At 28.3% G+C, this 23,458-nt stretch overlaps 1 protein-coding gene across 1 annotated transcript in view; it reads right to left on the reverse strand.

Moving 5' to 3' along the window:
• Positions 1–1,409: 1,409 nt before the first annotated feature.
• LOC142330227 (aminopeptidase N-like) overlaps positions 1,410–23,458 on the reverse strand; it is a 149,934-nt gene continuing 127,885 nt past the window's right edge. Inside the window, exons 10-16 of the mRNA XM_075375380.1 lie at positions 23,107–23,305; positions 20,512–20,786; positions 16,924–17,111; positions 12,324–12,485; positions 9,609–9,737; positions 6,456–6,531; positions 1,410–1,793 (exon numbers count right to left, since the gene is read on the reverse strand). Coding sequence (XP_075231495.1) covers positions 1,575–1,793; positions 6,456–6,531; positions 9,609–9,737; positions 12,324–12,485; positions 16,924–17,111; positions 20,512–20,786; positions 23,107–23,305 — 1,248 coding nt within the window. The 3' untranslated portion in view covers positions 1,410–1,574. The remainder of the gene's footprint in view (positions 1,794–6,455; positions 6,532–9,608; positions 9,738–12,323; positions 12,486–16,923; positions 17,112–20,511; positions 20,787–23,106; positions 23,306–23,458) is intronic.

Below are 23,458 nucleotides of genomic sequence, written 5' to 3' on the forward strand. Positions count from 1 at the left end.
CGGTAGGCTGACCTGCCATGCCGGTATATAGCCGGTAGGTGGGGAGGCCTATTAGAGTCAAAAGACACTCTCCTGGGCGACGCTATACCAGCAAGTCGGATCGGCCCAGGGGGAGTAGAGGAAGAATGAAGAGAATCATGAAACGTGGTGACATTAGGGCAAGGAAGGTAGCCTCCATGTTTAGGTCGCCCGGGTCTACACGCAAGTTGTGTGGGTCGGGGTGCTCTGATGATGACATGGGGGACCCTTGAGGTGTGAGGGGCCGCGATGCGATAGTCGAGCGAACTGCTTAGGGCCGGGGAGGGTAGCCTTTCAGCGGAAGGGGCATGGGCTGCCAGAAGCGGCAGTCCACATGTGTCCTAATGATGCCGGGAGGACCCCAGAGGGAAACTCCTGTTGAGGAGTAGATAGGGGGACAGAGACTGCCTCTGGTGACTGCGTATGCTTAATTGCTGAACCGGTTGCCAGGAAGGGTTTAAAAAAAAAAAAAAAAAGGTGCCCCATAAAGTTATAAAAGAGAATCTGTTTGTCATGTTGACAATCATGAGATTCTATCTCATGAAAACTATCTGAAAGTGCTCACCCATTTTTAGATTGGAGGAAACAACTGGCCATTCAGAATTTCCAACGAAGTCGAAACCTTTTGTTGAACTGTTGTGGAAGACTGGAACTGTACATCTTTTTGGAGTGAAATACATATTGTTTTCTGATACAATCTAGTCTCTTACTGTTATATCATTCAAAGATCATATCTAGATGCTATTGCTTTGACAGCTTGTTCTCCAAGTTGTACATCAAATAATTTAAACATTTTTTGTTTCAATTGGAAAATTTAAAATTGTTTTTATTTTATAATAGTTGTACAAAAAAAAACTTTTATTAATCTTGGATCTTCAAACAAAAAATAATTTAAGTACATGTATTGCTTTATTACTAAAAAATTATTTATTTTTATAAACAATAAATTTAGTAACTAATTAATTGTATTTATTTATTACTGAACTACGTGTATGTTGTCATTATATACATTTATTTAACAGGTAATAAGATTTCAATGCCACACTATAAAAATCAGACCATGGTTACATTTCATTATTCTTTTCAGTTAAGTAATTTCAGGCACAAAAATACTTTTTGTAGCATTAACAAACACTAAGTATGTTATTTATCAGTATTATTGTTAAAAAATGAGAAAAAAATAAATTTATACAAATGAAATCATTTCCTGTTACACCATGAAGCAGGTTTCATTTGTGATGCACGGTGCTACTGATGCAGTCTCAACATGCTTCTTGTTGGTAAGTAAGTGTAAGCAAGATATATTTCTGAAAATATGTCCAACTTGTGAATCTTGTCAGGTCATGTACTACTATGAGGATTATAGTACTTAAATAAATAAATAAAAAATGTTAAAATTAAATAAATAATGAATTAATCATTTTATTATTACTAATTTACAAAAGCTAAAAAAATTAAAATATTATTTTTACAATTATATTACATATACTTAATCCTAATTAAATAATTACAAATTAATTACAATAATATATGATTTGACTTAGCTTTTTAAGTTACTAAACATAGCTGACATAATAGAAAACTGGTAATTGTTGTATTTGTGAATTGTAACTGTTACTCTCCATATAATTATAAAATTGTAACAAATGTTTTAACTCATTGTACCTTTTACTTAACCATTCCTCATTTTTCTGTATGTTAGAAAATAAGTTTTTCAATGGTGTTTGTAATTCTGGTGATGTTGACATTTTATTTTTCTGTAAACTTTCTATAATCTGAAAAAGAAGAATATGTTTATTATAAGCAATACCTTAAAAATTTTAAGTTTTTTATTTATCAATGTATTTATTTATTTATTCATGATGTAACTCAGACTGACCCCGTTTATAGTTAGTTTTTTCTTTTTGCATGAGAAAAATTTTATAGCATTTGATTATCATATCTGTCTGACTTTTTAATTTAAAATGTTGTAATATTTAGATATTAATTTAGTGTTGGCTCACCTCCAACAGTGTTATGGTACTAGGTTTGTATCCACTTCTACATCGAGTGTCAACAATATTTAGGTTGAGTAGGTGCACATTTCTAGGACCACCCAGTCTTGATATTATCAAGTTTAATCGATTTTATAATTTATAAATCTATAACTATCTACTAATCTAATATCTATAAATAACTAATTTATTTATAATCTATAACTATTTTAATTTTAGCAGTCTTCTCTAAAATGAGGGGTTCTCAATTTGACCCACTTTTTTTTTTATTATGTGTTACTCCTTAGTTTTATTTTTTATTAAACATGTTTCATTGATTCTATTTTATTTTGTAGAGGAAGTTTTTGTGATGGTCTTATTGTAACTTTATTCTTTATAATAACTTCATTGGACTTAACTTTATTGGAAGATTCTTTAAATGAGAAATTACATTGTTCACTTAGAGAATAGAAAAAAATTTTCAGTTTTTTCCTCGCATAATGATATGTAGACTGATGTGAATTTAATTTATTTTTAAAGAAATACTTTTAAAATACTCAGTACTTTAGAAATATGAGGTCTGTAAATAAAGTAATAAAACTAGTTTTTTTTTGCAGCCAAAATTGCAACAGTGTAAAGATACTAGTAAATCTATGGTTATATGAATAGTTGATTTATATTAGATATTAATATTTTTAGTCTATTGTTACCACATGAGACATAAACAAACCTTTTGTGAAATGAGTTTTTGTTATGCGTTACAAAAATGAGTCATACTAATTATGAGCAACGTTCTGCAATCAAGTTTTGTGTTAAACTCAATGAGAATGCTGCTAAAACGTTTTTTAAATTGAAAAGGACATATGGAAATGATGCTCTGTCAAGAGCCCAAGTTTTTAGGTGGTTTAAAGCATTTTCAAATGACTGGGATTCAGTTGCAGACTATCCACGCTCTGGAAGACCATTAATGTCAAAAGACCATTGATGACAATGTTGAGCAAATCAGAGATGTGATATGGTACGACCGGCGATTAACTGTCAGAATGATTGCAGAACAATGAATTTGAATTGTACTATAGTCCGTCAAATTTTGACAAACAAATTGGGTATGAAAAAAGTTTGTGCAAAATTAGTCCCAAAAAACCTCACTCTTGAACAGAAAAATAATAGGGTGGAAGTGTGTCGCGATATTCTAGGGTGAATTGAAACGGATCCTGATTTTCTAAAAAATGTTATTACTGGTGATGAATCTTGGATATTTGAGTACAACCCAGAAACAAAATGCCAGAGCAAGGAGTGGCACACTTCAAACTCACCAGGTCTCAAAAAAGCAAAAATGAACAAATCGAAAAATCAAAACCATGTAAATTTGTTTCTTCGATAGTAATGGCATAATCCATAAGGAGTTTTGCCTACAGTACTGACTTAAAATCAATATGTTTACTGAAAAATTCTTGAAAGACTGCGAAATAAAGTTGCCTGCGTGAGACCAGCCATCAAAAACATGATGCTGCATCATGACACACTGTACTCTCTATTAATTAGTTTTTGGCAAAGAAAAACATGACTGTAGTTCCTCAACCACCTTATTTACCTGACTTGAGTCTGCGACTTTTTCCTGTTCCTGACTTTAAAAAAACACCTCAAAGGACACCATTTTGGAACAGTAGAAAACATTAAAAAAAAAATGTAACTGACCATCTGAAGGATATTCCGGTTTCTGAGTTCCAACACTGCTATGAAGAGTTGGAAAACTGTTAAAAGTGATGCGTGGCTCCCAAGGGAACTATTTTGAAGGTTATAGTCCATGTATGATTGAATTGTAAATAAAAAGTTTTTCTGAACAAGTCTCATTACTTTATTTTTAGACCTAATACTTTAAAAAATAGAGACTATATAAATATAAAAATAATTTAAAAAAGATACTTTCAAGTTGTAAATTACTTTTTTATGTAAAGTCTAACTACTAATTAGCAATTAAATAAATGTGGAATTTTTTCCAAATTTATTATTTTAATTTATAATTTTTCATATGCTTATAACTGTAACTTCTGTTTATTGCCCAGTGTTCTTAGATTTTATTGAAGTGTCCAGTTACAAGAAAAATTTATTGGCACCACTCTGATTAACAGTGAATCTCTCACTGCTTTATCACTGTGTCTAATTTTTATTGAGCAAAATATTGAACATTTGGCATGCTTTCAACCAAAATTTCAAAGGCACATTACTAAATATCAGACAAAACCAATACTTCAACTACAATATTATTATAGAAATGAAACACTTTTGAAGTAAGGATCCACTGTCAACAATTATTTAAAAATAACATAGCTTCTTTCTGTTGATAGGTGCAAATATTTATTAAGAATTGTATGTGTAATTTTACACTCTGTGAAACCTGGTAAAGAGATATTACACACTGAAAGCCATTACTATGAATTTAGCGGTATTTGATTTTGTATCAGTAAGCCATTGTACTAGAATACAAATATTTATTTTTGTTAGGTTATAAGCAATGTAGTTATGACTACACTCAATATTTTAAATGTTATTTTATAATTTCATGCTGAGTTTAAGAAGCCTTTACTTTAAGAATTAAAGAAAAAGAAGAATTACGGAATATTGAATGTTTTATTATGTGTTCCTAAATTTTTTCTTCTAATTTTTATTAAATTTTTTAAAATTAGTTTTGTTTTTTCACTTCATTTATTTTAAACGGTAGATAAGCTGTGATTCTTTTCAATTTATGTGATTTTAAAGATGAAGGAATAATAGAAAGCTGTATTATAGCTGAAAAATCAGCTTAAGTGGAATGATTTTTTTTTTCCAACCTCTGTGGCACAAGTGGTAGCATCTCGGCCTTTCATTCAAAGGTCCCAGGTTCGAATCCCGGTCAGGCATGGGATTTTCACATACTACAAATCATTCATCTTATCCTCTGAAGCAATACCTAATGGTGGTCCCGAAAAAAAAAGTGGAATGATCTTAGAAAAAAAAATACTCACTAATAGAAAACATGTACATAAAGAAATCATTATTGTTCAGTGGATTGCTAAATAAATTTTGTTTTTATCGACAGTGTTATTGAATACTGGAAACATAATAGGAAGGGTCCAAGCAAACTGCACAAGCTACTGTTTGTGTTGTGCAGTTGAATCAATATTTCTTCTTCATATTGATGTAAAATTTATAACAACTTTATGCTTATAAAATTTTTTATTAAATTTTAAACTAACACATGGTTGATGAAAAGGAATATTTGTAACCTTTGTATTTCATATTGTTTAATCTTAATGAAAAACTGAAATTTAAGAACACAATGATTTATTAAAACCTACTTTTAATAGGAGATTTGATTGAATACTAAAATTATTTTTTTTACCTTATTTTTATCACATTATTTTCATTCAGTGGCATTAAATGCCTAATGAAGTTAACAATAAAAGAAAACGAGTTGATAAATATGTAAAACTAATCATATTTTTTTTCTAAAAGTTCACAATTTGTTACTGTTGATGTAGTGCAAATATTAATTAAGTATAATATATGTATTTTTTAGTCTTTGAAACCTGGTAAAGATGTTTTACAGGCTTAAAGCCTGTTTCATTTTACAGAAAGCCATTACTGTGAGTTTAGCATATACCTGATTTTTGGTCAGTAATGCATTGCAATAGAATATAAAATATTTATCAAACCAGAGTAACAAATTCACAACATAATTATTAAAAACAACTTCAATTAAAACAACTTCAATAAAAACTGATTTAAATAAAATGTGAGGTTTATTTAATTCAAAATTTGTATTCACTCTTACAGCCACCTTCAGTAATTAGTGTTGCTGTTGACACTTTGGTGTCAGCTGTAGTTATTGCTGTAGTTTTTTGTTTTTTTTTTTAGTATGTGATTAGGCAGCCATATATTTAGAATACGGTTGAAAAGTGTATAAGTTAAAAAGTGTGTGTGAAAGATTTGAATTGACTGTTCATATTTTTAAGTTTATATATTCCGTAGTGTTCGAATGTGTTAAAAATGAGTTAGAATGTAAAATTCTCTTTTATTGGTGAATTTGTGATTTATATCTAAGAGATGGTCAGCAAATGTTCATTATGTGTTGCTATGGAAGGTTTTGAAGTATTTGTCTTTGAAGTCGTGTTCTGATTGAAAACCAACAGAACACATCATCGACCGTACAGTTACAGTCAAAGCAGTTCAGTTTACACATTCTAGGAATATTTTGTTTGTTTAGTAATTTTGTTTTCTGTGTAATGGTTTCTTTTTATTTACTATATTATTCTGATGGGCATAATGTATCATGATTTTTTTGAATTTGAAAACTATTATTCTAAAAAACTGAATATGTTAATACAGTGAAAAAATAAGAGTATGACATTAGAATTCAAATAATTTATTTTATAGTTTTAAAATAATAACGCTTAAGTTATATTAAAATTTTACTTTACTTACTCTTTTGTTTACCCCTTGAAGTGATAATTTGTTTTGTAACTGTGTGATAAAGCTTACTGTATTACTTATGCCAACTCTGAAAAAAAGAATGCCATGTTATAAATTTTTACTATAACTGGTTTTATTGCTATTATTGTTTTTACTTTTATTACAACTGTTTCTATATTATAGTTAAATGACTTTGTAAAGCATTGAGTGCGCTAGTATGAATTACTAAGCCATTCCTCATGTTATACTTTGCAATTATATTTCTCCTCTTGCAGTTGATCAAAATTATTCCTGGTAACTTGTATGCATGAATATACAAACACGTATAATCATAATAACTTTGAAGAGTAAGTATTATTACTTTAAAATCTAAGTAACCTTTTAAATCAAGAAAACCAAACATTTTTATTGTATTTATTTATAATTATTTATTGTAATGTTTTACAATGATAATTATCAGAAAATAAAGTGGTTCCTTAATTGTCCGTACTACTACATATTGTAATTTAAATATGAACAAAACTCACAAATAGTTCATAAATACCATATTTAAAAATTGTTATTAAATAAAAAATGTATATATATGTAATTTTTCAGATAAGAGAAAAAAAACAGTTTCAAATCATAAAATGCATATGGCATCTTGTTCATTATCACAGATATTGTCATAGGAGGACACCATTATATGAAACAACTGATACTATTTAAAATAAAATAATACGCATATAAAAAGCACTTATTCGATTGAAAAAAAAGCAATGAATTAATATTTATTGAAAAGTTCATGCCAATTGAATGTTTTTTTAAATGATTTTTATTTTGATTTAAATGTTATATGTACAACTCTAAACTCTCTTCTGGATCATAATATAGATATAGATAATGCTCTCAACTTGAGTGAAATCGAAAGTTTTTAGTTAAAGAACTGACAGCATTATCTCTTAAAATAAAATTCTTCCACTGAATTATATTTATTACAAAAGTTTCCTGAGTGCCAGACTTTTGAATGACAAAAACCATGTGATAAGACATATGAATACTCTTAATTTTTATTAAATGACACCAGTTGTTTTACAATTTATTAAATAAATTAACAATTGATATAATCCACCTTATCAGCATGTTGTTCTCTAGATCTTTTGGCTTACTTGGAAGCCACCATCAGGAGTTAAAATTAATGCATAATCAAAAGTTTAAATAACATCATATTTAAAATTTAAAAAGAGTCATGACTGTTCAGTCCTACTAGTAACTCCACTGGATACTCAAAGCTTAATTTGAACCGGATTTATACATTAATTTGAACTCCTGATGATGGCTCCTGATGATGCTTGAGAAATTGCATATTATTAGTTGAGACCTTTTATTATTTATTTATTCATTCTTTAAAGTAACATTAAGATACTGAAGAAGGTTAGTGAGTTCAAAAATGAGATAATGGTTTTTTTTTAATCTTTAACTTTTATAGGTGCTTCAGAATTCAAATGATTTCTGTAGAATAACAATTTTTTTATAAAACTGGTTTATTAGTATACAATGCACTTTGTCACTTCAATGCGTGAAGTAACCAACATCAAGGAAAATACTAATGTGTAATTGATTCATAAGAGAAACTAAGTGGATTTAAAAAAATAATTATGCTATCTTTGGAATTTATATCAAAGAAATTATTTAAAATTCTTAATATTTTTTCAATAGATATTTGATGCCTTATTGTTAAATAATTTGTCAAATACTTATTGATGTCTTATTTATTTCTTCCCAGTAGAAGTATAAAAAATATTTTATTCTTACTGATAGTTAATACATTCTACGCATCATGTCAGCAGTAGATAGATATGTTACTCCACGAAAAATAAAAGGAACTCCCTTGATCCTGAATGATTCAAGGGAAAGCGTGGTAAAAAGTTGATTAGAACAGGATCACAAAATACACAACAATTTACCAGGGGCTATTGTCAGCAGTCTATTTTTTTTTTTTGTTGGTAAGGGCCTCTTTGGACCACAAGATTCAATTAATTCATTTTGGAAAGTCTTTTGTTATTCCACATTTCATAATAATCTTCCTTTTTTCTCTTTCCTTTCTTCAGTCCATGTTGTTCTGGTCTGACATCTTGATTTCTCCTGAAAACCTGCTATTCTTTGTAATTTGTTTTTCAGAGGTGATCGTTGTTTGATGTCAGGATCGTTATTATGAGTTTGTTTAAATCTTTCCTTGTTTCTTGAAACCAGTTATTGTTGGTTTTATTCTTATAGAGGTGTGTGAAAATTGTATTAATGAGTGTTTGGATCCATTCTTCATTTTCTAATAATATCTGTAATTTTTTCAATCTGTGTATACAGGTCTTTGTTATGTCACCTTCGGTACTGTTCATTTTCTTTGATTTGTCCATTCTTTGATTAATCCCATTATTTTCCTTAGTATTTTTCTTTCTTCCACTTCCAGAGAAAGAGAAATTTATTATTTTTCTTGTGAAATTTTCCTTTTTAATTTTTCTTTTTTGGGTAAGGGTTGTTATTATTACTATTATTATCTACTTTATCATATTAAAGATTACAGTTTGATTTTTATTGCTTACATTTAATTTCAGGTAAAAAATTCAATAAAATGAACTAAATGAAATACATTTCACTTTTTTCCACTTAATCAAAAGAAAAAATTCAACACTATGAATATATTCTGAATGTCTGGCCCATCAAATATTATGACTTTTTTTTAGAAGGTCGCACTAGAATAAATAATTGAATAAATAAGAGCATCCTACTTAATTAAATATGGGAAGTAGTTGGAAGAATGTTACATGTTTGTAATAAGAGTAACTTTGTTAATAGCTGAGTAAATTATTCCTGAATATGATTGGAAAATGATTTAACTTTCTCCAGGAACCAAAGTTTAAAAATATTTATCTACAAGTCATAAGTTAAATAATTTATAAAATGCCAAAAATCTCCTTTCTTTCCAGTAAGCTGTCTAATTCTTACAAATATTTATTGTCATCAGTATTACTATTATAATATTCAAGGAACTAATGATAACTGAATAACTAATCAGAATTTTACACAAATGGCCTGTACCTTAAGTAATGACTATAACTACAATACAAAATAGATATATAATCAAGAAAATTTTTCAGAACAGAATGTTGCATTGATTAATTTATTTACCTTTCAACAATATTGTCAAGATTAATTGATAAATAATCCAATCCAAACAAAGCGTTTTCTTCAAGTGATGTTATAGCTGTAAATAAGGAAGTCCATTTACTTGGTGAAAGAGGTAGTTTTAGAAGTTGGCTGAAAAAACACATGTATAATTATTTTATGATAAGAAGTAATTAAAAATAATAAAATTACTTTCAGAGTTTACACTGAAAAATACAAAATTACAAAAAAATACACACAATGATTGATATTACATAATTGTTTAATTAAACAGTTGTTATATATATGGATAAAGAATTTCAAATATCATACTAACTAATGCTAGACTCGGCTGATCTGACTACAAATAATATCTCTATTGATTACATACAATGTATTAAATAACTATATAAACTATATACTAAATACTTAGTAGAATACAATATACTTCATACTAAATAACTTTGTTACTGACATACATAATACACAAACTCAGTAACTTTTTTACTGATACACATAATATATAGAGTGACTCAAGAGGAAAGGTATATAATTTACGAACTGATTCTAGAGCTTGAAATAAGGAAAAATGTTTATCCAAACATATATCTGAAAACGCTTTGTTATTGAGTTATGGCTAGTGAAAATTTTTGCTCAGATTTCAGAACCCGTGGTGAAATAGGTCATACTGAATTTTTTGAGGTGTTATGTTAAGGAGTAGACGTATGTTTTTTATGATATGGTCTATGTTATGCTTCTTACAGGGTTATGATTTATCATGTTTTTTTACTTGAAGAATCACATAAAACAGGTTCCAGAACTATATCTCCTTTAGTTTTTTGATATCCAATGTAAAACAGAAAAATTTGTGATGAAAAACATGTGTTTTTTAGGTTTGAAGTACAATAACATTGTTAAATGATTAATAAATGAATAAATTTTTTTCTCAAAACTTATAGAGAATCTAATCATGAGAAAATTGATATAATAAAGTTTAAAAAACAAACAAAAATCAACTTTTACTATTAAAAACAAAAGCGAACAAAACTTAACAATAAATTTCGACTTTAGAAAAATTAGATTGACAATACAAACAGTATTCTTCGAAATTAATTTGAATACTAGTGATTGTTGTGGGTTATCAGTTAATAATAAACATTAGACAGTTTGTTTTTTGACATAATTTTGATTGTGTTTAATTTTTTTGAGAGTCAAGTTATGTAGTGTTTTTATGTTTGTTGTATTCTAAACTATACCTATATTTTTCCACCTGATAAATTTAGGATTTATCCCCACTATACCTTGATATTCCTAAATAAGTACTTGATTATGTGGTGTACCAGCTTATAAATTTGTTTTTAGCTCAAAGAGAGGCAGAACAATTACTTAATTGCATATTTAATGGGATGTAACAAGATGATACTGCCTACCATACAAACCACATTAACTAAGTTCATTACAATTTTTCTGTGTAATTGTTATCGGCTTGCTAATCTATTCATAAAAAACTTTTACTACTATATTAAGTGATGATTCTTAAAGAGAAGAAAAAAGAATAGAAAGACAGAAGATTAATTAAAGAATTATTCAAGAGACAAACAGCAACAATGAAAGGAAATAAATATTAGAATATGACTGATTTAGTGGGTCTAGATTTAGGTGTTAGACAAGGATGCTGCCTTTCACTGACACTATTTAACATTTACATTGGAGATATGTTCAGAATTATATTAAAAGAAATAGAAGAAGAAATAAGTATAGGAAAATAAAAAAATAAAATGCATAACTTGTGCTGATGTTATGGTAATTCACACACATATATTTCAGAGATTGTTAATAGCCCTGGAAAAAGGAATTAAAGAGCTCTGAATGAAAGCTATGTTAGTGTTGAAATTTAATAGTAAAGAACAATGAAAGAACAATAGAAAAGTAAAGACTTACAGATATTTTCAGTAGAGAACTGAAAGAGAGCAATGGATAAAAAAGGAAGGATAACAATAGCAATGAAAAGCTTCAGTAAGAAGAGGAAATTACTGTGTGGTAAAAGTCTGAGCTTAAAGTTAAGGAAGAGGTTGGTCAGATGCTCTATATGGAGTGTCTTGTTGTTCAGAAGCAAAGCATGGATAGTGAGAAAGATAGATAGTGAAAGATGGATAGTGAGATGAAGATTGAGGTTTTGAAATTTGATGAATGTGAGGAAGAGGATTGTGGTTTTCAGATGTTGATTTGGAGAAGGATGGAGAGTGCATGATTAAATGGATAAAATGAAAAATGAGGAAGTACTGAACACAGGATTAAAGTAGAAAAGGACACTTATATGTGAAGTTCACAAAAGAAAAGGAAACCGATTAGGACTTGTGGTTAGAATAAGTGGAATTTCATTACAAGGAAGTGATTTTATTAGAAGTGGAAGGATCATTACAAGGAGAAAAGAAGTGAGAAAGAAGAAAGATGAAGTTAATAGATGAGAATAATGGAAACTTCAACAGGACGAAGGAGAAGACATGGTACAGAAATGGATGAAGTGTACCGAGCCTGCCACCAAGCACACCATCAGATGATGATGGTAATTAATGATTAAGTTAGTACATTAGGTTATGTTACATCTTTTCTACTATTCATATGTAATTTTGAGTTTAGTTCTTGTATTGTAGGTCAGCCACATTCCTTTTTGTTGATAAAAATACAGAAAGGTAAGTATAAATATCATTTATGATAGACTTTAAAATGTAAACTTACTTCAGAACCTCTAAATCAGCGCATGCTAAAGCATTTGTTATTTCTGTCAGTTGAAGTCTATCATCTGTGGATGAAAGTTGATTTAAAAAATCTTGAATAACTTCTGAATCACCACCTTTTGCTGCATAACATAATATTGTTGACCTGGTATTTCGTGGTAGTCTGAAACAATGTGTTAAAATACATATTTATTTAAATATGATAGTACGTTAAAAATGCATTATCAATAATTTTAATTTATATTAAAAGAAAACTAAAGTGATATGTTTGTTGATCAGTGCGATGAAATATTTCAGAAAAGAAGTTTAAAAATAACTCGTTTTGTAAATAAGTGGAATATAGATTCCAGAAGATCTGTGTAGAGCTATTAATTCGTGTACATGCAGGTGACCACTGTTATTTTGACATTTGTGTTGAAATATTTAGAAACCTCTTATATGTAATTCAATAATATGTTAATATTTTTTTGTTCTTTTCAGAGTCCTCAGGCATGTTTAGATTATGAATCTATTGCACTATATTGAAATTTGCAATTGTGATTAATATCTTTGTTTGTTAATCTATATGTTTTTTTTTTTTTTTAATGTATGATTTACAAAGGTGGATTCTATTATTTTGTGTAGCACCTTTATGCTTGATTTGTATTTGTGGGGAATATACATTACGGTATTTTGTTTTCTGTTCTGAAAGTTACATTCCCTTTTCTGAAAATGTTAAAATATTTTTATCAGTGCGGGATGGTTGGTATACAGTAAATATTCTCTGAAAATTGATGTGTTTTTGATTTTGTTCTTTATTTTACATAAGTGTGGTGATTTATCAAATAATGTCCCCTACTGCATAAGAACATCCTTGGAGTGTTGGATATCCTAATAGGATTTGCAGAATATTTTGAGAAGATTCCTGGAAAATCCCATTGTGCTATAAGGACATATCTAGAATTTAAAAATGATTGTTCCTGATATCTCAGAAATGTATATCTACAGGATATGTGTAGAAAGTTCTGTGTGATATTGAAATCTGATAAGGATATTCACAGTACATACTTTGGCACACAGTATATCCTCTGTGAATGTAGTATTAAAGGAACATCCAGAATTATAAAATGGACACCAGAGTTTTACATTTAGGTTAGGTTATGAAACTGAAATTCTTAACATAACTAAAATAAATAATAATAAACATTTGAAAACATTTTTCATTTATGAAGAATTTAAACTATTGCCATATGTTGCACATATCTATTTAAGCAATAAGAAAACTACTTCTTTTTTTTAAATTCTAGGGACCTATGAGAAAAAGACATATTTTTTAAACTGTCATGTAACACGCAGATGTATATATCAACTATGCATTTTAAGTAAATTGATTATTAAATCATTTAATAACTCTGAGAGGAAAATTTGTCTTGAAAATTTTAGGTAGGGAAATATAAGTACAGAAATAGCCATCTGTGTAAGCTTGAAAGTATAATTCATTTACAACTGCTGCCAAAGGTTACATTTAATAAATACTGTCAGGAAAAAATTATCATGTTCTCAATAACTCTTCCCTTGTTTGTTATCAAGTTCAACTACAAAAATGTTTTATTTTCTTTTACTAATTTTTCTTCATTAAAATGTACATTGATTTAATATTGATGATCAAGATTATCTTGTCTGTTGATAATAAATAAAATTTTTTTATTTAAATTTGCTTGTCCAAACGGATTGAAAATTTATTAGCATTTTAATTTAGTTTTACCACCTTGAAAAAAAATATTTTAATGTTATTTGTAAATAAATTACATTAACAATTCTCTATACCTGTTCAAGGAACATACTTTAAAGTAAGAAAATTATCTGTAATAAATCTACTTCATAGGAAAATTTTAACCAATAAAATTCTATTTATTGGGAATTGATACTTGAAAAAAAAATTCACTGACATGCCGTTTTTGGATAACATTTATTTATATTCAAATGGATTAGTTAATCCATCTTATTGTTATTATAAAATTTTTATTTTATTGTTGTTATTTGACATAAAAGAATGAACAAATCTGCTGGTGACTTCCTATTATTTCTGGGATTTGTGGGATGTAGCCTTGATATCTTATAAGAATGTAGAGTGACATCTCAAAAAAACTTCAGGTGTTTAAAATATCCTTGAAATCACCTGCAATATTTCGGAATAACCCATTGATTCTCTGCATATTCTTGGATGGATGTTGTAAAAAAATCAGATGATGTATGTGGTGTAGTAGTAATTAACAACATTATATTTGTTGCAATAAGTGCAGCAGAAAAAATGAAATTATTGAATATGAGATCAGGGCATATGAGATTTGTCACATCATGTTGGTTCTTGCATTTCCTGTGGTAATGTTGGTGATTGATAACAGGTTTAGGATAGTTCCAGTAGCCTGAATTAAGGGATACATACAAATGCCTCATTCAGGCCAGTGGTTTGTAGATGTCATCATCCTGTGCAATATAAAATAACATGGCTATCATTCTTGAACAGTTTTTTTGTTTCGTAATTGTACGTGATGATACAATAACAATTCACAGCTGAGTTTTATAGCTCTCCATTACAAGTGAGAAAACTAATTAAATGCATAGTCATTAAATTTTGAAAAGTTACACCAACTATAAACATAAATAAAAAATTATTTTTGTAATAAAAGGACGAGTAGTTAATGTCAAATGTATCACTCATGTATCAACAAGTCCTTTAAACAATGAAGTTGAACATTTGAATTTTCCTGTTATACAAAGACATTTCTATTTCTGCAAGTAGTTTGCTGGTTTTATTCAGAACATAGTTGGTATCTGGTTAACAGCTCTTCGGTAATGAGGCTTGCCTTCATCTAACATTTTTTGCAATTGAGTTCAAATTTACTTCCAACCTAAGAAAATAGGAATTGTGGTGGCCATTAATGTGAATAGGAATTGAGGGTTCAATTTTTTTTTTAACACATCTGCTAATCCATATTATTGCAATATTGTTCAATAAATTAAATTATAGTAAATGGAAAAAAGTTCTATTTGAAGAAGGATAACCTCATATATTGTTTGAAAGATGATGGACTTTTTGATAGTCAAGTAATATCAATGTGTGTATGACCTCATTTTCTCTTGATAGCCTCTTTTTAAGAGACTATTAATAAATAAATAGAATTTCTATATATTTATTAAATAAAAATGAACAGTAACACAAAACCAACTCTACAGAATTATTCTAGAAGCTTATAAAATAAATAGGAAGGATAAGATTTAGCATTTTCTGTAAATATTTAACAATAAAAATATATTTATTATAATATGTATTGGATATATGTCAATAACAATTTAAATTACTTTCTAAATTTTCTTTCTTGGATTGTAGTTTTCCAGCCACACTAGTTAGTTAATAGCTATAAGGATGTATAATAGATGATATATTCCACCAACGTGTCTGGAAGGCTGTATTTCAATATGATTGCTTTATTTAGTAGTTAAGACAAAAAAAAAATAATTTTATGAATTTTTATGGGTTCATTCTCCAAGATATTTTAATTAATTTTTGTCTACTTCACAGTTTCCTTTTGTTAGAGCATAAAGAATCATGGTCTAAAACAACTAGAAACCCAGAAAACTATATTATGTGTGTGTGTGTGTGTGTGTGTGTGTGTGTGTTTGTATTTTTAAATTAAATTATTCTTTGGAATGAGATATACTAACATGAAAACAAAATTTTTGCTCCTATTTGTTTTATCAATACGAATCAATCTTCTTCCATGCAGATTATATGTTTCTGTAGGTCCAAGAGTTTTTTTTGTAAGTAAATGGTCAGATACACACTGATATATATATTGTCGCCGAATGGCTTCAATGGCGTGTAACACTTAATAACTTTATAGTATCCCTGAAAAGGGCCGTTTTTGTTGTCGATTGGCTTCGACAGCTTGTTGTAATTAATAACCTTATCGTAGCCCTGAGAAGGAATGTATCTTCGAACTGCTTGGATGGCTCATAATTCATAACCTTTTGGTGGCCCTGAAAAGGCCATTTTTTGCGTTAGCTCGGAGAAGAGCTGTTGGGTCTGGAAGCTGGTCTTCGGCGAAGACGGGGAGTTGCGGTTCGTCTATTGAAATCAGAACGGACTTCCCCTCAGCGGTAGTTGAGTCCCCACTACAGCCTGGCAGTGGTGGCCCCCAGACCCCCGCAGTGCCGGGCGAGCGATTGAAGCCTGGCGAGCTGGAGCGGGATGGTACCGTCCGTGTCCAGCGGCTCCTTCGGCGGGCCGGCTAGGCCTGCTGCTCCGGCTGGGATGTTGGCATCCGCCAGGAGGTCCCACGTTGAGGCGGCAAGGGAACTTCCTCTGTCTTCTTCTTCTTGGTCTTCTCCAGGTGGTGGTTGATGACGAATTGAAAATTCACTCCTCTCGTACACGCTCTTTTATTGGAGCTGATAGTGGTGGGGCCGCAGCGTCGCTATGGTGGGAGAACGGCTTTTTCTATTTATGAAAAACTCCAAAAATTGAACTCATATATTTCTATGATAAATTTTTTAATTATTATCTATGAGAGGGATTATTGAATACTATACATAATTTTTTAAACAATTATAAAAATTACCTCCTTAAATTTCCTTTCAGATAATCTTTATAGATTGACACAGCTTTACTTCTGCAGTCTCCAGCATTATAATAGCAAGCCAGTTTGGCTACCTGTTCTTTATTTAATGAGTCGAGAGGTTCATCATTTGAGTTTTCATCAAATCCAATTTTACTGTAAATACATCCTAACAATTGTCTCATAAAATTCTGCAACAAAAAAAATATTAATTCTTTATGTAGATTTCAGCTATATTTATACAGTTGCTATTACGTGAAGTTTTGCAGTAAATCTGTTATTAATAAAAATGTAAAAATGAAACGTGCAATGTTAAATTAATAATGAAAATTGTGTTTTTAGTAAATTGTATCTTTTTTATTTAATTTTCTGTCAGTGATAATATGGTAAAATTATAAAATTTAGTAACTTTAATGACAATTTCATTTACAGAATGATCTAAAAATATAAAATCTGGTACGTTTTACTTTTCATTTTAGACATTAGAAAATTTTACTTTACCTGATATGATTTCCATCCTAGCTTTTTTTGTAAACCATCTTATATGAAATAAAATTCTTCAACAGATCCATACCCATGAGTCATCTCCATCTAACCACAGAATTCAGCGCCTACATGCTTGGTGTGGACCAAATGGACATTTACCAAAACTGAAGAATCAAGGATAATGAGAAGAAATATAGAGTACAAAATAGATGATCTATTTGCATAGGTACTGCAGTCATCTTGCCAAGAATTCCTTGGGTTTTATTAACCAGATTGGGATTAGAACATAAATATTGTGTTGACTGGTTTAAATATATTGAACATTTTTTACTCTCACTATACAAGATATAATCACCTGTAAACACCTTTAGGTTTTGCTCATCTCCAGAATCATGTGGAGTTTAGGAAGTATCCCGATTGAACTATATGAACTGCTTGCTAACTTTATTTCTTTTTGAAACAAATAATAAAAATGAAATTAATCCTTTTGATGCTTATTGATTCTACTCTTGTACCCATAATATAAAAACAGTACATTATTGCCCTTATTATGGTGGAGTGTTATAGATTCTTTATTTATATATATATATTTTTTTTTTCTTTATATGATGTCTTCTTAGATATGAGGAAGCCATCATATTAATCCCTCATATAAGAAGCAAGAATTAATTTATTTTTTAAATGACATTTATTTGGCTCGTTATTTATTTTCTAAAGAAAGTGTTTTTTTATTATTACTTGCAATTAGTTTTAATATTTTATTGCTTCCAAAAAGTGAATATATGAAAACAGAGCATTAACTAGTACATCATTTTTACTTCTTGTATGAAGTAAAGAAAGTATTGTGATCATGAAAAATTTTGGTTTTCAGATTTCAATGGAAATATACATTTTGACCATCCTTGAATCCATTTTGACTAGTTTCAGCGTGACGTCTGTATGTACATACGTATTTGCATATGTATCTTGCATAATTCAAAAACAATCAGTCGTAGGATATTGAAATTTTGGATTTAGGTCTATTGTAACATACAGTTGTGCACCTTCCCTTATGATTGCAATCAATTGGACCAAAAGTGTCCAAAAAAGCCCAAAATCAAAAAAATTTGGATTTTGGACATTTTCTGAACTACGATATAAGCCCTCATTGCAAGCTTTTCAACAATATATTTTCATTGTTTCCAGAGTTATAGCCAAATTACATTTTAATTAATGAAATACGTGGATCTTACAAGGAGAAGGCACATTGGTTGGAATCAGACTTCATCTCCTTTTTTTTAATTTAAATATATTGATTTATTAATAATTATTAACCTCTGAATGTAAAAAAAATATGATAAATAATTATTCAATAATAACAATAAAAAAAAAATCAGCAGTTATTAATCAAATAAAATTTTATGTACTTTTCATTTTAAAAAAAAATGTGTATATATCAAATTTAATAGACGTACAAGGAACTCAAATCAGATTTTTTAATTTATCTGTTGCTGTTTTTGATATATTAATTTTTATTCTTTGCCCATTTTTTCATTTTGAATTGAAATGTTATATAATATTTTTATTTCTGCTAGTTAATTGCCAGCTTTAGAGAGCAGTGTTAATAGACATTATTATTTCTATCAATAATGTGAACCTTCCACACATTGTGTTTTTACCTTATCAGTTATTTCAGTGATATTTTGGTTTAAATTTGTTGTTGCTGTTCAGTATTGGTCGAGTTATTCTAGTTTTGTTGTATTATTTATTATTATTATATTATTGTAACTATAATCAATTTTTTGTATGCTGAATTCTTAGTAAATAAATGGTAATACATTAGTGTTTAAATGCACACTCTACAGTACTTTTAAATTTTGTTTTTTGAATGTTACTCATACAGCTACTTTCAGTTTATTGTTGCCAGTAGCGTTCTTACATTGCATTTAATTTGTATGTACGATTACCAGTAAGTCATGATTCAGGACATAGTAAAAATTGTATAATTATTATTGTTAATGTTCCTATTCTGTTAGTAAATGTGATAAAAAAACTATGAGTAAGAATTTTCACATTTATATATATATATATATATGTAGATAGATTAATAATAGATCCCATCATAATATGGTATTTTTCAATACTGAATAAAAAAAAAATTCAAATTAAAGTATTAAGAATTACTTCCTTTTATTACAGTTATTTTAAAAGCCTTCTTTTGTTATTTAATGAGATAATCTTCATATATAATAGGATGGTTCTTTAAATATTTTTCTGTTTTATAAATGTTATATTTTTATAATTTCTCCAACTGTATAACATTTTTATTCATTTCTAGTATTTTAAGATTTTCTGTTTGTTGGCAATTGGATGTTTATTTTTAATCTAGTGGTTAATAACAGTTGTATAAATAACTGATGTTTTTGAAAGTTTTTATAACTAATATAGCCATTTACAACAGGTGTTGAGTAATATGGTAAATATTCCCTCATACTCTGCTACTTTGCTAACTTTATATCTGAAACATTTCCATATTTAGAAAGTTTAGAAATAAATAAGTGCTCCAAAGCAAACAGTACGCTTTGATTTCATTACAAACAAACTATTCTACTATTATTACTCTTGCATTACTTTGGAATGCTCTAGGGGCTTAAATTCGTCATAGCTTTTTGATTCTCACAATAACATGCTTATCGTCACCATAAATTAAAAAAATTATACTACATTTGCCATAGCCTATATGGTAATACTGTTAATCACTAATCATAGCTGTTTGTGATTGTGGCATTCCTGAACAAGTTAAGTATCCAAATTAAAAGTGTGCTTATAAAGATAAATAAAAAATATGATTAGATTCTACGGAATAAAAAAAAAATCAAGAACCTTTAGCTTTTAGAATTCCATTGGTCATGGAGTCATGGGGAACAGAGCTCTTAAATGAACAAATGAGCTGGTAAAGAAGGCAGAATGAAGAAATAATGCTATTGTTATATTAGCAAACGTTAGCAAGTGTTTTAATTATTGACTACAGAGTAACACGTGTATAATCAATTAATGCCTTTGCTTTAATAGTTGGTAGTAAATACTCATTAAACCATACCGTATTATTATTTGAAGTGTACTTACACAATATTGTTGATAGAGCACTGATATTTGAAGTCTTGCATCAAGTATACTTAATGCTCGAAATGCAACTCTGAGTGGAACATATTCAGTTTCTCTATGCAAGTATGATATAATATTAAATGCCTTTTCATATGATAAAATATGTTTATCAGCAAAAGCAAATATGTCATCTATAAGTTGTGCACGATTAAGTGGATGAATTAATTCATAATCTTCTTGTAGTTGATTTGTTAATAATTGCATATTTTCTTGATCATATAAAATTCTATAATAACCTAAAATTGTAAAAGAATTACAGTATTAAAATAAATCTAGGTTGTATATCTAAAACATATGTCATATTAAAAATTATATTAATATATTTGTATATATTAACTATTACAAATGAATTATTAATTTTGCTAATATTTAGATGTGAATATTTATATTGTGAATTAAATATTAATTTGTTTGAACCTCAATTGATTCAAAATAGTTTACACATCATCAACTGGATTAATTCACATACTATTTATTTAGTTAAAAAGTTATTGAGGTAAAACTAATGAAGCAAAAACTATTTTCAAGTAAATTTTGAACTCAATCTAACTTAAATTATTGTTTGAACACTGAACAGTGAATTGAAAAAACACAAAAAATAAAACATTTATACAAAAATTATCTGATTTTTTTCCATCAAATAAATGGACAAAACATATTTACATTATTACATAGTTAAATAATACATTGAGTTTATAAATTTCATGCAGATCAAATCATGTGATCTTGTTTGGTTTATGTAAATTTGCATATTATGGTTAATGTTTTTGTACATGGACTCTGTGTCCTGAGGTTGTCTGCAAAAACTGATTCTGTTATTGTGTTTACATCTGAATTTATTATTTGTATCTGACTGAATATGTATCCAATCTTTTTGATTATTTAATGCAATCAGTGCAACTTAATTTGTATACTTTTGGGTTGCTACATTTGTTAGTTACTTAATAAACTAACGAAATACTCCCTGTATATGCGTTTTAATAAGATTAGTCAATATTTTTAGATATATTTAACTACAAAAACACTATTTACTATTATATCATTTTTTTCAACAAATTATACCCAATAAATGAATTGTTTTGCCCTCAGCAGACATTCCTAATTTAAATTATCAACATGCTTTACTTCATGCCATTAGAAATCATAGGTTTGTTTATTATGATGTAGTTCTTATTTACGATTACTTTAAATGGATTTATATATTTTTAATTTCTTTTATTATTAAAAAAAAAACCTTAAATTAACTAACTGCTTTCTAATTTCAAAGTAATGTAGAACTAAAAGATTCTTTTAAAGCTGTTGCATAACTCATCTATCAGTGGTATTACAAGTGGCTCAATTATTAATAATATCTATTTAGATGTGGTTAGCAAATCTGTTAGAATATGTTTCAATTTGTTTACAAAGTAAAAATTTGTTATTGTATTGTAATCGTAATATGCTGTATGTAAAATATACACATTGTGGTCAGTCAACATGTGGTAAATATTCAGATTGTGCTCATTATCTTCATTGTAATTGACAGCTACATGATGCAACATCCATTCAATTCGTTCATTAATTAAGCGCAACATGCAGATTTTGCACCTACCAATAAACTCAACATTTGAACATATGAAATTTTGCTGTGTAATAAATTTGATAAAAAGAAAGTATTAAATGTAAACATTAAGAGGATTTCCTTACTGCTTCTTCATGGATGCCATAAACAAAAGCATCTCCTGCTATACCGCTGAGAAACATTGCACAATATCTTCAAAAAAAAATTCTAGAAGTAAATTTCCATGTTCTTAGAAAATGTGTCATTTTTTAATCCTCTGTAAGTCAGTTCCAGAATTCTCTTGTTTAGCTAATACTCAGTTTTTGTGTGTAAAACAGACTGATTAACAAAAAAAAACAGCACCGAATTTTTCATAAGACTTTATGTTTACACAATTTTTTTTCACTAAAATTCGAAACCCAATAATCTACTTCTATAAAATTTACCTTAAAATAATAAATTCATAAATTGTAAATAAAAAATAAAAAGAATAGATAAAAGTAATTATCATATGTAAAAGAAGTACATAAAGTATTGTAAAATTTTGTTTTGTGAATAATGATAAAATAGAAAAAGAAAAAGCAAAGCTATTATTAATAGCCGATACACTTGTGTCATATTTTAGCAACAAAACCAGCTATTTGAAGGGTCTAAAACTGAATAAGTCACAACTTAAACTTTATAAAGTCTTACTCTATTTAAACTACTCAGAAAAGTTTAAGTTGTGTCTTGGTTCAGTTTTAAATACTTTTAGATAGTAATTCACCTTTTTAAATTCTTTACTGGTTAAAAATTCAATTGGAAACCATTTGAATGAAATTGTTAAAATTTTAAATGTGTTATATTAATATTTTTTCAACACTAATCTAAATCCATAGCAGCACAGATATTAATGTATATTTAATTTAATATATTTGGATTAAATAGTTGTGGGATAAACTTTGTGCATTGTGTAATAATATAATACTGTTTTTTTTCTTTTAATAGAAAATATATCCCAGAATTAAATAGTATACCTGTGAATTGTAGGTTAAAAATAATCCAGTCATTGTCAGATATTGGATGATTTGTACTGAGAGAAACACTGTATTCATTCATCATATACACTGGTCTTGTTTCGTTAAAATTAAGTTCAGATTTTGTTGTATAGCTTAATGGTATAGACCACTTTAAGTTTTGTAGTTTTTGTAAACCATTAAAATCATCAATGCTGTTCTGAAAAATAAAATATATATTTTTTGTATGTTTAATATGTATTATAATAATATGCATTAAAAGTGATGCTTTAAAAACGTAAAACTGAAAAGAGGGAATCAATAACATGCCCACAACAATTTTTTTCCAGTGTTGCTGTAGTCTTTCTATCAC

Source organism: Lycorma delicatula, chromosome 9, assembly GCF_047948215.1.
Source record: "Lycorma delicatula isolate Av1 chromosome 9, ASM4794821v1, whole genome shotgun sequence".
NCBI lineage: Eukaryota > Metazoa > Arthropoda > Insecta > Hemiptera > Fulgoridae > Lycorma > Lycorma delicatula.